General features: G+C 45.0%; 1 protein-coding gene across 9 annotated transcripts in view; it reads right to left on the bottom strand.

The window, feature by feature from the left end:
* ppip5k1a (diphosphoinositol pentakisphosphate kinase 1a) overlaps nucleotides 1–16,200 on the bottom strand; it is a 156,795-nt gene that overhangs the window by 82,075 nt on the left and 58,520 nt on the right. For 5 of the 9 annotated variants that reach the window (XM_078199923.1, XM_078199929.1, XM_078199926.1 and 2 more), the window contains exons 13-18: nucleotides 14,331–14,440; nucleotides 13,009–13,094; nucleotides 11,945–12,070; nucleotides 4,344–4,388; nucleotides 1,592–1,713; nucleotides 1,164–1,346 (exon numbers count right to left, since the gene is read on the bottom strand). In XM_078199923.1, coding sequence (XP_078056049.1) covers nucleotides 1,164–1,346; nucleotides 1,592–1,713; nucleotides 4,344–4,388; nucleotides 11,945–12,070; nucleotides 13,009–13,094; nucleotides 14,331–14,440 — 672 coding nt within the window. The remainder of the gene's footprint in view (nucleotides 1–1,163; nucleotides 1,347–1,591; nucleotides 1,714–4,343; nucleotides 4,389–11,944; nucleotides 12,071–13,008; nucleotides 13,095–14,330; nucleotides 14,441–16,200) is intronic. The other 4 variants (XM_078199924.1, XM_078199930.1, XM_078199932.1 and 1 more) reach the window with 1 other exon arrangement.

Raw genomic sequence — 16,200 nt, 5'->3', positions numbered from 1 at the left:
GGACGCAAAAGTGCTCACTATACTTCAAATGGGGTCTGACCAGAGCCATATTCAGCCTCAGAAGTACATCCCTGCTCTCATATTCTAGCCCTCTCGACATGAATGCTAACATTGCATTTGCCTTCCTAACTGCCGACTGAACCTGCATGTTAACCTTAAGAGAATCTTGAACAATGACTCCCAAGTTCCTTTGTGTTTCTGATTTCCTAAGCTTTTTCCCATTTAGAAAATAGTCTACGCCTCCATTCCTCCTTCCAAAGTGCATAACCTCACACTTTTCCACACTGTATTCAGTGGTCATAGAGGTTTACAGCATGGAAACAGGCCCTTCAGCCCAACTTGTCCATGTTGCTTTTTTTTAAACCCCAAAGCTTGTCCCAATTGCCCACATTTGGCCCATATCCCTCTATACCCATCTTACCCAAGTAACGGTCTAAATGCTTTTTAAAAGACAAAATTGTCCCCGCCTCTGCTACTACCTCTGGCAGCTCGTTCCAGACACTCACCACCCTCTGTGTGAAATAATTGCCCCTCTGGACACTTTTGTATCTCTCCCCTCTCACCTTAAACCTGTGCCCTCTAGTTTTAGACTCCCCTACCTTTGGGAAAAGATATTGACTATCTAGCTGATCTATGTCCCTCATTATTTTATAGACCTCTGTAAGATCACCCCTCAGCCTCCTACGCTCCAGGGAAAAAAGTCCCAGTCTATCCAACCTCTCATTATAACTCAAACCATCAAGTCCCGGTAGCATCCTAGTAAATCTTTTCTGCACTCTTTCTAGTTTAATAATATCCTTTCTATAATAGGGTGACCAGAGCTGTGCACAGAAATCAATCCGAGCTCCACGACAGCCACTGCTGCATCTGAGCCCATGACCCCAAAGTCTTGTCTCACGACCTCGTTGGGGATCGCAACCCGCAGGTTGGGAAACCTTGCTTTAGAAAATAAGTAAATGCGGAAAAGAACCGCTGTCACCCTGAAACACAGCCATATGGTGTCAGCAAGAACGTGTGTAACCACCTCAGGTGCCAGCAGTTTTGGCTTTCCTATTGCAGGGCTCTTACAATGAGAAGATACTGGTGGGTGCACTCATTTCTCCCCCTCCCCCCCCCTCCCCAGTCTATCCTTGACCCACACTGGCTCCAGATGCATTGGATACCTTGGTGTAATCCTCCTCTGTGAACACCTGATCCTTCTGCATGATCTCGTGAAGCCTTGCTTTGACACGATGCTGGCAGCTGCTGAGGGAGTTGCTGTTGCTGTCCAGCAGACCATTCATGTTGGCACTTTTCACCATCTGAACGAGAATTGGAGTCAGCTCACCCTCCAGTGCTAGGAGCCCCTGCAGCAGAGTACACAAATAGAGGACAGGTCACGTATGGAGGATGGCGCTGTGCGAAAATGTGACACTGCTCTTCTCATCTGCTCAAATGCTGGCATCAAACACTCCTTTCTCTGAAATACAGACAGCAAGCCTCACTGCACCAGTCCATTGTTCACACGAGAAGAGCGTGGTCCCATCTATTCATGTTCCATTGAAAACAATTGCAAATTAAGTGTCCACAAAGACAACCTGCGCTCACGTACCTTAGCAAAAGCTGCTGCAGTCATCTGCACTCTGCCTTCGTCGGACGCGTAGATCTTCAGGTCGTGCCTGTAAGTGCTGTGTAGACGAAGTAAACCACAACCAGGAAAGCCAGCATAATCCCCTGGGGAAAAGAAACCACTTCACTCAGTGTTTAAAATCATCGCACCCATCAGCTGGAACATTGGAACAGGAGTGGGTCCACTCACACTCTGTCTGTTCTGTCATTCAGGGGAGACCTGTTTTACAGTGAAATGGCAAAACAACCAATGGTAACATGAGGAACGACCATTTATGCCGTGAGTGAAGATAGACTTGTGATGTTAGTGTACCTTTAAGAAATGTTTTTTTTAAAAATCATGTTCTCTGCAGCTGGTTTGGGTTCATTGCTGCCGGGCCATCTGCTAGAAGTCTTATTATTGCTCCTTTAGTGGTTTAAATGGGGTTGTTTATTTTTACTCTGGGCTCTTTTTATGACCCTGCAGTTTTAGAAGGAAGGTCACGTGTTTTGAACAGTTTTTTTTCTTAGTGAATTTAAGGTTTCATTTTTGGTTTGGCTGGTGGCAGTGTTCATTTAGGACGGACATCAAACTGAAAAGAAGTGTTTTTCTCTCTCTCTCTCTCTCTCTTTCCCTGATTTTAGAAATTTTGCTGGTTCGCTGAAAGCAAGGCTTCTTGCCTACCTAGAGTAGAGAATCTGCTATTGGTGGCTTGACCAGAGTCTCTCCCTGGTGTTCTGAGTGTATCCAGACGGCTGCTAGAAGTTACAAGACTGAGAAGTCAGGATTCTTAATTCTACAACCAAAGGACTCAGTTCCAGTGTCACGTGAGCATTAGTCTTTGCCGTGTTAAACCTGTGGAAGGGTTTTTTTTGATAATGGGAAGTGTTTGTTTGATTGGAACATCTTAGATATATTTTTTAAGGGTTGTACCTTATCGCGGTTGTTTTTGTTTTGTTTGTGATTGATAAAAGTTATTGCTAATTTTCTTACTATACATGTTAACTATATTCTTTGTGACGTTCGTGTACCTTTAAGAGTTTTTGAAAAATCATGTTCTCTGTAGCTCACAGTGGGATGTTAACCCCTTAACATCTCATCCTCAGCTGATGTTCTTGCTGCCGGCCCGTCTCCCAGATGTCCTTAAGTGGCTTAAATGGGGGCCTCAGGTATTTTCTGAGATTAATTTTATGACCCTGCATTGTTAGGAGGAAAACTGGTTGGCAGGTTAGGTGACAGGAGCTTTTTTATGCAGGTTAGTTTTTAGAAGGGACATCTGACCTGAACTATAACAGGCTACAAACAAATCGATAACGTTTCCAGTGAATCCTTCATTGATGAACCTCTGGTGGGGCTCCTCAATGTAAATTGGATGGTGTACTGTTTTATAGAGACAGGAGTGTTGTACCACGTAATTCACAATGCCCTATTCTATTAAAATGCAGTGGCAACCCTCCAACACCAGATAAAAAACTGTTCAAAACACGTGACCTTCCTTTTAAAACTGCAGGGTCATAAAAAGAGCCCAGAGTAAAAATAAACAACCCCATTTAAGCCACTAAAGGAGCAATAATAAGACTTCTAGCAGATGGCCCGGCAGCAATGAACCCAAACCAGCTGCAGAGAACATGATTTAAAAAAAACATTTCTTAAAGGTACACTAACATCACAAGTCTATCCTCACTCACGGCATAAATGGTCGTTCCTCATGTTACCATTGGTTGTTTTGCCATTTCACTGTAAATGGACAGTTAATGAGTAAACCTACAAACAATGGAAATATTTAGTACATACAAAACCAGTAATACCCTTATAAGGGAAGACTTTACTTACATAGTTAAGCAACCATAGTTGACAAATGAGCCAAGAGACAGGATTAAGCTAAAATTAAAAAAAGGGTGAAAGAAAATCCAAAGGCCTGGGGGAGCTATAAAAATCAGCAAAAGGATACAGAGAAAGTAATGAGAGATGCAAAACAGGATTTGGAAAAAGCTTGAAAAGGACATCAAAACCAACAGCAATTGTTTCATAAGTACATGAAGAGAAGGAGAGAGGAACGGGCAGAAAGTGGACCTAGTAAAATGGATGCAGGCGAGACTTGTTAAAGGAGGACTCTGTATCTTTGGAAGGAAAGGATGATTACATTACACAGCATTACATAGGATAAACGGCACAGAAATGGGCCATTCAGCCCAACCAGTGTTGATGCTGTACTCGAGCTTCTTCCAATCTCTCCTCATCTAACCATTTACTTCCTTCTCCTTGTCTAGATTCCCCATAAATGCATTATACTATTCACTTCAACCACTCCGTGTTAGCGAGTTTCACATGCTTACCACTCTTTGGATGAAGAATTTCCGTAGAACAGAATTAACACCAGTAAAGGAAATCTAAGATTAAGTTGAGGGGAGGTACTGAGTGGATTTAATAATGAACGTTCCCATGGGTTTCTCCGCAATATCATGTGCTGGTTACGAAAGAGGTACCTTTGGTTCGAATACATTACCAACTCGAAGTGAACAAAATTTAAGAATTTGGAGATTCAGCCGATTTCAACTGTTATTGTTAGAATAACAGAATGTTCGTTCACTCCTGGTGTGAATCACTCTGTAATTAGTCTGTTTCAGATCTGCTTTAGCTAACTGTTAGAATGGTGCATAGATGTAGTCTTGGAGCTCAACATGCAAGTGGAATGAATAGTGTGTTAATTCATCACACACTGAGGAAGAAGACACTCAATCAATCAATCCCTTACCACAGTCAATAGGAGATTCACAGCCCAAACCTGAGCTGCTATCATCTATATTCAAGTAAAGGGAGGAGGGAAAGACAAATGGATTAACATTATTCACCCCTCATACCCAAAGAGTTTCGAAATCAACAATGACTTGAATACACACAATACGTTTAACATATTAACATGATCAGGCAGGATACCAAGGCTGTGCACTGTTGAGTTGGACCTGAATGAGTAGCGAGGGAGGAAGGGTGACTGCTGCATGGAGGTTTAGCAGAGGTAACACAGGATAGCTTCAGTCATGCCATCTTCAATCGGAGGAAGCTCTCGCTCATACACAACTTGATGACAGAGGAGCAGCCGAAGAGCCAGCAAAAGCCATGGAACCAGAAGTTGAGCATCATCATACAGAGGGAAGCTAACCCCAGACCACTGAATCATCCCACCTGCTGGCAGCATGTAGATGAGAAAAAGGGAGATGATTTGATTTATTATTGTCACATGTACCCAGATACAGTGGAAAGTATTGTTTTGCGCTGAGTCTCTGACATGTTTGCAGTTTCTGTTGATGTATTCATGTAGGGCAATGGACCATTGTGCAAGTTGCTGTCTTTATTTTTTTGGTTCACTGTGAAGCTGTTTCTTTCTCCTGTTGGTCGTGTTCCTTTGGTTCACATGGCCTGGCCTCAACACAAGGCCCCAGCGTGCATTGGGCCGGTCCCCACGGCACGAGGGTTGGGGAAGTGAATGGGGACGTGGTGCTGGTCTCACTGCGGATTGACCCAGTGATCCCAAAAAATCACTAGCCCAAAAAAAAAGTTTATTTATTAGTCACAATTCGGCTTACATTAACACCGCAATGAAAATCCCCTAGTTGCCACACTCCAGCGCCTGTTCGGGTCAATGCACCTAACCAGCATGTCTTTCAGATTGTGGGAGGAAACCGGAGCTCCCGGAGGAAACCCACGCAGACATGGGGAGAACGTGCAGACTCCACACAGACAGTGACCCAAGCTGGGAATTGAACCCAGGTCCCTGGCACTGTGAGGCAGCAGTGCTAACCACTGCGCCGCCGTGCCGCCCCAGTGTGTGCTTGTATGAGTGTCACTGTGTCTCAACCACCTTCTTTTTAAAATTTGTGCTTCGCTTGTGCCAGCCCACTGCCAAAAGGCCAAGTTGAGCGTGAAATATCGTACATGGGGCGGCATGGTGGCACTGTGGTTAGCACTGCTGCTTCACAGCTCCAGGGACCTGGGTTCGATTCCCGGCTTGGGTCGCTGTCTGTGTGGAGTTTGCACATTCTCCTCGTGTCTGCGCGGGTTTCCTCCGGGTGCTCCGGTTTCCTCCCACTGTCCAAAGATGTGCGGGTTAGGTTGATTGGCCATGCTAAAATTGCCCCTTGGTGTCCTGGGATGCGTAGATTGGAGGGTGAAATATGTGGGGATATGGGGGTGGGGCCTGGGTGGGATTGTGGTCGGTGCAGACGCGATGGGCCGAATAGCCTCTTTCTGCACTATAGGGTTTCTATGATTTCTTCTATGATTTCTATGTCCGAGTTGGCTGTTTAGGGATAGGAGGGTAAACCACTGCTGGATACTTGCTGCTTGTAGTCAAGCAAGCAGAGCAGGAACAAAACAAAGTAAATTCCATTTATACTCGGGCTATATTCCAAATTGCTATTTCATTATTCAGTAAATACCCCAGACTAATTATGCACCATGCACCTGAAATACAAAACCAAATCAAAATGCAACCATTTCTGTTGTAACCTGCAACTACTGAACTCATGGAGAACATGTCCCTGTCGACATCAACGGAGACGAAGTAGAAATGGTTGAAAGCTTCAAGTTTTGAGGTGTCCAGATCACCAACAACCTGTCCTGGTCCCTCCCATGCTGACACGATAGTTAAGAAAGCCCCACCAATGTCTCTACTTTCTCAGAAGACTAAGGAAATTTGGCATGTCAGCTACGACTCTCATCAACTTTTACAGATGTGCCATAGAAAGTATTCTTTCTGGTTGTATCACAGCTTGGTATGGGCTCCTGCTCTGCCCAAGACCGCAAGAAACTACAAAAGGTCATGAATGTAGCCGAATCGGCCGCACCCCGGACATTCTCTCTTCCACCTTTTTCCGTTGGGAAAAAGATACAAGGGTTTGAGGTCACGTACCAACCGACTCAAGAACAGCTTCTTCCCTGCTGCCGTCAGACTTTTGAACGGACTCACCTCGCATTAAGTTGATCTTTCTCTACACCCTAGCTATGACTGCAACACTACATTCTGCACTCTCTCCTTTCCTTCTGTCTGTACAGCACTCAAGAAACAATACTTTTCACTGTATACTAATACATGTGACAATAATAAATCAAATCATACATTGTGTGTCTGATTGATGATCTCTATCACAAGAACAAACTGAAAGCTAGACTGAATCACCACCCCAATTACTCCCACCTCTCTCCTGCAGGTAGCTACTTCCCCACTGGGATGCATATCCATGATGTCCCCAGTCTCACCCAGAAGCCATTCTTTATGAAAGCTATTAAACTGGAGAGGCAGCATAGCTGACCCCCCAACTGCAACATCCAGCGCAACACTTCAGCAGAGCTTTCTGAAAAGCATCCAGGGGTAAGAACACGAGTAGATTTATTTCATCCCTTGGCTAGGGGCATCGAGGCAAACTACCATGCATCTTGCTGCCAAACTTATCTGAGTATTCCATCGTGAACAATTCTGGTGTCACATAAGAAATAGGAGCAGGAGTAGGCCATCTCGCCCCTCAAGCCAGCTCCGCCATTCAATAAGATCATGGCTGATCTGATAGTGGGTTCAGTTCCACTTACCCGCCCGCTCCCCATAACACTTAATTCCCTTAATGGTTAAAAATCTATCTATCTGTGACTTAAACACATTTAACGAGGTAGCCTCAACTGCTTCATTGGGCAGAGAATTCCAAAGATTCACTACCCACTGGGAGAAGAAGTTCCTCCTCAACTCTGTTCTAAATGGACTCCCCCGTATTTTGAGGCTATGCCCCCTAGTTCTTGTTTCCATTATAAATGGAAATAGCCTCGCTGCTTCTACCCTGTCTAGCCCCTTCAGTATCTTACATGTCTCTATAAGATCTCCCCTCAACCTTCTAAACTCCAATGAGTACAAGCCCAGTCTACACAATCTCTCCTCATAAGCTAACCCCCTCATCTCCGGAGTCATCCTGGTGAACCTTCTCTGTACCCCCTCCAAAGCCAATATATCCTTTCTTAAATAAGGGGACCAAAATTGTACACAGTACTCTAGGTGCGGCCTCACCAGTACCCTGTACAGTTGCAGCAAGACCTCCCTGCTTTTATACTCCATCCCTCTCACGATAAAGGCCAACATTCCATTTGCCGCCTTGATCACCTGCTGCACCTGCAAACTGAGTTTTTGTGATTCATGCACAAGGACCCCCAGGTCCCTCTGCACAGTAGCATGTTGTAATTTTTCACCGTTTAAATAATAGTCCATTTTACTATTATTCCTTCCAAAGTGGATAACCTCACATTTACCAACGTTATACTCCATCTGCCAGATCCTTGCCCACTCACTTAGCCTATCCAAATCTCTCTGCAGACTCTGTGTACTCCATGCAATTTGCTTTCCCACTCATCTTTGTACCCTGTTACAAATTACAGGGTAGCCTGGAAGAGTTCTTGACTCAGTAACACTTGAAACAGGAGTCCGGTTTGTCTCTAAGTAACTGTGATTTAAAATTAAACGTAGCCTTTCAGGAAACTGGTCATGTTTCTCACTTTGTAAACATGTCAAGGACTGAAAGTGTAGAAGTAGGCACAGTAAGATCACAGACTTCTGCCTGGGAGGATAAAAGTCATTCCCTTCAGTCATATCGACTCCAAGCCAGCTAGCAACTGTGGAGAAAACCGGTCAAACATTAAAAATCACCTACATCTTAAAACGGGGCTAAGTCCATGTCTGGTAAACCTGCTCTCATGAGACATTATTAATTCCACAAACCTGTCTAACAACACAATCATGCAGGGACAGTCCTAACTCAATCAAACATCACAGATACAATCTGTGGCAACAAGACAACGGAATTAAAAGGACTTTTTACAATCAGAAGCTACCTCCCTCTCAACTAAGTAATGCACAGGGTCAGAAATCTACTCCATATTCCTTCAATTGGTTTTCTCCTGGGTTATAGAATCACTGAATCCCTACAGTGCAGAAGGAGGCCGTTCAGTCCATTGAGTCTGTACCGACCACAATCCCACCCTATTCCCTTAACCCCACATATTTACCCTGCTAATCCCCCTGACAGTAGGGGCAGTTTAGCATGGCCAATCAACCTAACCTGCACATCTTTGCACTGTGGGAGGAAACCGGAGCACCCGGAGGAAACCCACGCAGACACAGGGAGAACGTGCAAACTCCGCACAGGCAGTGACCCGAGGCTGGAATTGAACCTAGTTCCCTGGCGTTGCGAGGCAGCAGTGCTAACCACTGTTCCACCCCATTTCGTTGGTTAGGAGGTGATGTGTTTTGAATGCTGCACATGGTCTTGAGGCTCAGATGAGCCCAATTCTCACAATCACACTGGCTTCTTCACCAGATGTGTGTGAATGATCAGTCTCTGGCTGAGGACGACACTCACCGGTTACTCAAAGAACATCATTTTGTCACAATTCCCCACATAGGTTTGTGTAGCTTTGTTATTTTAACTGCCAACTGCAATTCATGCCTTTGAAGTGGGGGAATAAAACTTTAACTTTATGGAAAACAAACTGTGAGGGCCACATAAAACAAATACAATCCTGTGACAGTTATAATATAATAATTTTTATGCAACAGAAAACTCAGGGACCTGGAGCAAAATAATTATTTGGAAGAGAAATTAAACTTCTTTGGGAAAAAGCAGCTGGAAATGCACAGCAGGTCCTCTTATGCTTTTCTCTCTACACATGTTGATGGACCACCTCAGGATGTTTCAGAAAGTAACACAACTCAACAATCTGACGTCAACCAGAACCATGAGTTGAGGGAAAACAGCAATATGATCGGAAGGTAACGTTCAAAGTTTATTTATTAGTCACAAGTAGGCTTACATTAACACTGCAATGAAGTTACTGTGAAAATCCCCTATTCGCCACACTCCGGCCCCTGTTCGGGTACACTGAGGGAGAATTTAGCACGGCCAATGCACCCTAATCAGCACGTCTTTCGGGCTGTGGGAGGAAACCGGAGAACCCAGAGGAAACCCACGCAGGCAAGGGGAGAATGTGCTGGCTCCTCACAGACAGTGACCCAAGCCAGGAATCGAACCCGGATCCCTGGCGCTGTGAGGCAGCAGCACTAACCACTGTGCGACCGTGCTAGGTGAAGCATGATTTTGGCATTGGTTTAATTATGGTGAACATGCAAAAATAACCATGGTTTATGCTGTTACTATAATATTAGGTATACAGATAACAATAAAATGTACATTAGCCATTTTACTGTCTATGTATTTAGAAAGAGAGAGGCAGGAGTGTCCAAGCTTTTAATTTTGTGGGCCCCAGAACTTTAGGTTGCTGATACTGAAAGGTCTTGGTGATCTGGCTGAAGGCTTATCCATGAGTGAGGCAAACAACTCCAAGGACAGCCCATTACAAACCTCCAGGCACATAATTCAAATCAGATAAAATCAGAAAAAATACTGAGGCAATTGGAATTAAGGACTAGAATGCTTGTAGCATGATTGCAGCATGTGGCTCTAAGGCGACAGGTTGGACACCTGTGCGGCAAGAGGAGAGATTCCAGTGTTGATAAACCACAATGCAGCCAAGACAAATTAGCTCATATCTCAACAAGTGGGTGTAATTACACCACAGAAACAGTGCTGGACCCTGCAGCTTAATTTTAAAAGTCTATCTTATTAGAATTGTTTCTGAGCTGCAACGCAAGTTACTTATTCCATCCAACCACACAAGCTACAATATCCAGATAACCACGGCACAGCATCAACTCCAGCATCCCACAGAATCCATCAGAGCACCCAACTATACAGAGAACTCTGGAGAAGAATGATGTTACAGATACTGCTGCATTTCCAGCTGTGTCAGTAACTAACGGGGCTTTGTACTACTGTATTCTGTGAGAATAAAATGGTCACTCTCCTGCAGGGTCCAAGCTATGACGTGGAGATGCCGGCGTTGGACTGGGGTAAACACAGTAAGAAGTTTGACAACACCAGGTTAAAGTCCAACAGGTTTATTTGGTAATTTGGTGAATTTGGTGAACAGAATTCCCACTCACCTGAAGAACGGGCTTAAGGCTCCGAAAGCTTGTGTGGCTTTTGCTACCAAATAAACCTGTTGGACTTTAACCTGGTGTTGTTAAACTTCTTACTGGGTCCAAGCTATACAGGGAGCGTCTCCGCACCAGTGGAACGTTTCAGTCACTGCTTTTGATTTATTATTGTCACATGCATGGCAGCACAGTGGTTAGCACTGCTGCTTCACAGCTCCAGGGACCTGGGTTTGATTCCCGGCTCGGGTCACTGTCTGTGTGGAGTTTGCACATTCTCCTCGTGTCTGCGTGGGTTTCCTCCGGGTGCTCTGGTTTCCTCCCACAGTCCAAAGATATGCGGGTTAGGTTGATTGGCCACGCTAAAATTGCCCCTTAGTGTCCCGAGATGCGTAGGTTAGAGGGATTAGCGGGTAAAATATGTAGGGATATGGGGTTAGGGCCTGTGTGGGATTGTGGTCGGTACAGACTCGATGGGCCTAATGGCCTCTTTCTGCACGGTAAGGTTTCTATGATTCTATGTATTAACATACAGTGAAAAGTATTGTTTCTTGCGCGCTATACAGACAAAGCATACCGTTCATAGAGAAGGAAAGGAGAGGATGCAGAATGTAGTGTTATAGTCATAGCTAAGGTGTAGAGAAAGATCAACTTAATGCAAGGTAAGTCCATTTTAAAGTCTGACAGCAGCAGGGAAGAAGCTGTTCTGGAGTCGGTTGGTACGTGACCTCAGACCTTTGTATCGTTTTCCCCGACAGAAGAAGGTGGAAGAGAGAATGTCCAGGGTGCATGGGGTCCTTAATTATGCTGGCTGCTTTGCTGAGGGAGCGGGAAGTGTAGACAGAGTTAATGGATGGGAGGCTGGTTTGCGTGATGGATTGGGCTACATTCACAACCTCTTGTAGTTTCTTGCGGTCTTGGGCAGAGCAGGAGCCATACCAAGCTGTGATACAACCAGAAAGAATGCTTTCTATGGTGCATCTGTAAAACTTGGTGAGAGTTTTCAAACTTGATGCGTGGAACATTCTGGAAATATTCTAATACTGTGGCAGATCCCCAATCCAAATGTTTCCAGAGCAAGCAGTCAGTGATCCAGAAGAAGTCAGTATTATTACTATTCACAGAACTGTCAATCTGTCAGAATTACAGGCCACATACACATTTCAAGTTCTGACTTTTTGGCAGCTAGATGCCCGAGCCTAAAAGCAGCTGGCTTTCACCAGAATCAGAGCAAGACCAAAAGGAGTCAATGCTTCAACACGAGAAAACCTCTCAAACCGCACAATGCATTTTAGAAACTGTACTTTGCAAATGTACTAAAGTGAACCTACCTTGGCCTCCAGGGTACATGCATCTGAATGCTCGTCCAAGTTCCTCTGCTTGTACCCTGCCTGCTGGAGTCAGTTCCCCTCCCCACTTCAACACCAGAAGAAGTGACGGGTCATTTCTCCTCGAATCTGCAAAGCAACCAAGTCACAACCATTAACCCTTTCAACAGTATTTAATTTTGAACACATTACAAATCAGTGGGCAGATACACTCATTCCCCCACCCCACTAACTTGGTAAAGGGTAGACAAATGTGAGCTATGTAAACCAGGAGATCTTGGGTTTGATCTGCAGCGTTAACTGTTGGGGGGGACAGTAGAGGAGCAATGGGTCTCAGCGTGTGTGTGCTGGGAGATGGCGGGAAATCATTCAGTGTTCTTGCATCAGATCACAATCTGGTCACGTACACTGCTGGAAAATGCACGGAAGTGGAACTTGATCAAGGATAGAGTTAACTTGGCTATGCTACCTTGCTGCGAGTTAAATAGTTTGCGGATACCCATTATCTGGACTCGCACTTGTAGGCGGCCCCTGGAATGAAAAACTGTATGTCCGTTATCACCTTTCCCGCCTCCCGGGGCGACACAGTGGTTAGCACTGCTGCCTCACAGCGCCAGGGATCCGGGTTCAATTCCCGGCTTGGGTCACTCTGTGTGTGGAGTCTGCACGTTCTCCCCGTGTCTTCATGGGTTTCCTCCGGGTGCTCCGGTTTCCTCCCACAGTCCGAAAGATGTGCTGGTTAGGTGGGTTGGCTGTATAAATTGCTCCTTAATGTCAGGGGGACTAGCTAGGGTAAATGCGTGGGGTTATGAGGATAGGGCCTGGGTGGGATTGTGGTCGGTGCAGACTCGATGGGCCGTTTGGCCTCCTTCTGCACTGTCGGGATTCTATGATTCTCCCCGAGTTAAAACCTCATGGATTCACGTTTCATCCAGTGACATGAACACACAAAAATCCCCAGCACAGTTCTGAAAGTGTGCTGCATTGCTGGAGGTCCCGTTTTCCAGGTAAAATGATAAGCAAAGTCCGTCCTCTCGGCTGGGTGCATCTAACTGTAAATCCCATACCTTCTTCTTCACTGGAGGTCTTGGGTTGTCCGTGAGGCAAGTATGTCATCTGAACCTTCCTGTTGATCCCAGAAAAATGACCATACCTGTTTAAAAAGAAACAAACGCTGACATGAAGGGGGGAAGGGGGGGAATCAGGATATTGAATTTGATGATCAGCCATGATCATAATGAATGGCGGAGCAGGCTCAAAGGGCCGAATGGCCTCCTCCTTCCTGCTTCTAGTTTCGATGCAGAATTGAAGAAAAAAGTTCATGAATGACGAAATTCAAATTGAAAAACAGAAAATGCTGATTATTATTTTAGCCTCTAAAAGAGCAAGGTAGAGGAGAGTTCAAAGGGTGAAGATTGAGAGACTATCTTGAGCAGTAGCAATAGGAGTGTTTGACTGGCAGTTCAAGTTGGCTTAAGTTCTCTTAGAATCCCAGTAAACATCAGAAATCCTGTTTCAGCCCAAACCTATCTGTGGGATCGTCTGTATGGTTTGCCTCAGTTAAAAGGATTGATTTTCGGGTATTTCTGCCTCATGTAACTAATTATGCTGTGCTTTAAAGCCATATTTTTGAAACTCAGCTTGGAATTCTGGGTTTTGAGCTTAGAAATTGACTACATTTGAAAGTACAAGGCAAGCAAAGTTTTGCATAAACAGAAGCTTTCATGGTCACACAGCTGTGAATTGTTTTTTTGGAAGCTGGAGACTGCTTGTACCCGGTATTTTTAATAACAAAAGATAACCAAACTCTTACACTGTTAGTAGCAGCTGTCTGTTTTTTCAGTTGTTGTTCAGTCGAATGCTGTAAGGTTTCTGGGTCTAGCTGCGAAGTCAGTCCACAACTCTTTCTCTCCCTCTCTCTCTTGTTTCTGTTATGTTAATTTTAAATTATGCTCATTAGCGCTGCTGGTTCACAGCTCCAGGGACCCCCGGGTTCGATTCCCGGCTTGCGTCACTGTCTGTGTGGAGTCTGCATGTTCTCCCCGTGTCTGCGTGGGTTTCCTCCGGGTGCTCTGGTTTTCTCCCACAGTCCGAAAGATGTGCTGGTTAGGGTGCATTGACCTGAACAGGCGCTGGAGTGTGGCGACTAGGGGAATTTCACAGTGACTTCATTGCAGTGTTAATGCAAGTCTTGCTTGTGACTAATAAGTAAACTTTACTTTAAAATCGTACCAATTGCCCATGGTCTATTTGGAGGAATGAAGGGATCCTACCTCACGAGCTAAGCGTAACATCGAGAGCCAGGAGTAGTTAGAAAAATAGACCAACTGTAACCATGTTAGCATAGTAATATCTGCATTGCAATTACTTTCTCCCTTGGAGGACTTACATTTCCAGCACAGTCTTCAGCTGCTCCAGTTTGGATTTCTTCTCCTCTATCTCACAGTCGTTATGCTGCCCAAGGTCAGCGAGAAGCTCACGGGCGATGTCTAGAACTTCCTAAGAATCGAGAGCAGACAACTACAACCAGATTCAAGGACACAAGACAGCGGTAACCCCCAGCCCCTCGGGGAGCACACAGTACTAGTTCCAACACAGCTTCTCCTGATGCTGCTGTTGCAACGCGTGTCTTTGCTCTCTTCTGGACACAGTATTGCTCTTGGTGACAAAGATAAATCACTACTACCACACCATGCAGCATACGTTTTTAGATCGCGTTGCAAATCCCTTACTACATGTAACAGGGAGAGGAGGCCCACCCAATGGGCAAAGAAAATTAAATATTTGCTACGTGTATATAAGATTGACAGGTCTCAGTAAGCTAGATAAAGAAAATCTATTCCCATAAACCGATGGTACAGGACTAGAAGGCATAGATTTATGGTTATGGGAAGAGATGATGTGGAGTTGCCGGCGTTGGACTGGGGTAAACACAGTAAGAAGTCCAACAGGTTTATTTGGTAGCAAAAGCCACTAGCTTTCGGAACAGGCTGTCCCTTCGTCAGGTGGGTGGGAGTTCTCTGACGAAGGGACAGCATGTTCCAAAAGCTTGTGGCTTTTGCTACCAAATAACCTGTTGGACTTTAACCTGGTGTTGTTAGACTTCTTACTATGGGAAGAGACGCAGGGCAGATATGTGAGGGAGAATATTTCTTTTGCAGTGAGTGGCAATGACTTCAAACTCACTACCAATGAGGGTTGTAGAAGTGGAGGCAATTAATAATTTCAAAAGAAAATCTGATGGGCAATTGAATGTGCAGGGCTAAGGGAACAGAGTCAGGGAATAGGACACTGGATTGCTCTATAGAGAGTAAGCATGGATACGATGGACTGAATGGCCTCCTTCTGTGCTGTAATGCCTCTGACTCTACACAATGGGATTAAAGGACACTTCACCAGGGAAACTGTTCACAAACCAAAACCTAACAAAATGTGATCAGAAAAACAATGTTCTATTTTTTTCAATACTGATTGTTTAAAAGGACAGTAAGAAGTCTCACAACGCCAGGTTAAAATCTAACAGGTTTATTTGGAATCACGAGCTTTTGGAGCGCCGCTCCTTCATCACTCACCTGATGAAGGAGCGGCACTCAGAGCTCGTGATACAAAATAAACCTGTTGGACTTTAACCTGGTGTTGTGAGACTTCTCACTGTGCCCACCCCAGTCCAACACCGGAATCTCCACATCATGTTTAAAAGGAAGTAAAGAACCCCAGGGCCTTGCCAAGCAAGGACAGCCCTTTGTGATGCGCAGTGGAGGGAGACCTAGGAAATGGAGCTGGAATGTAAATAACACGATCACGAATCTACTTCCTGCATTATCTGTCAATGGGAGGATAAACTCAAAGCTCTGTTGCTATTCCAGACTCTGCTTCAAAAGATTCTCCAATGAGGGAGTCTGGATCCAAAAAGGCTCAGTAAGACGTTTAACAACACCAGGTTAAAGTCCAACAGGTTTATTTGGTAGCAAAAGCCACTAGCTTTCGGAGCCTTAAGCCCCTTCCTCAGGTGAGTGGGAATTCTGTTCACAAACAGGGCATATAAAATTTTCAATATACGGCATCTCCACATCCAAAAAGGCTCACCAGCATTCTCTGTATCTGGGTTGGGGATACCCTGTGTGAACACATCGTTTGCAGAATCCTGTGTTCTACACCCTGCACCCCTCAAACCTGAAACTATTGTTTAGAAGTTAGATCATGGGAGTTCCTTGGAGCTGTCAGTTCTTGCACTGGGTCCCCACCCCTCCACAAAAAAC

Source organism: Mustelus asterias, chromosome 29 (genome assembly GCF_964213995.1).
Source record: "Mustelus asterias chromosome 29, sMusAst1.hap1.1, whole genome shotgun sequence".
In the NCBI taxonomy this organism is placed as follows: Eukaryota; Metazoa; Chordata; class Chondrichthyes; order Carcharhiniformes; family Triakidae; genus Mustelus; species Mustelus asterias.
The sequence above is the reverse complement of the archived record's forward strand: the minus strand, read 5'-3'. Positions and strand labels throughout refer to the sequence as shown.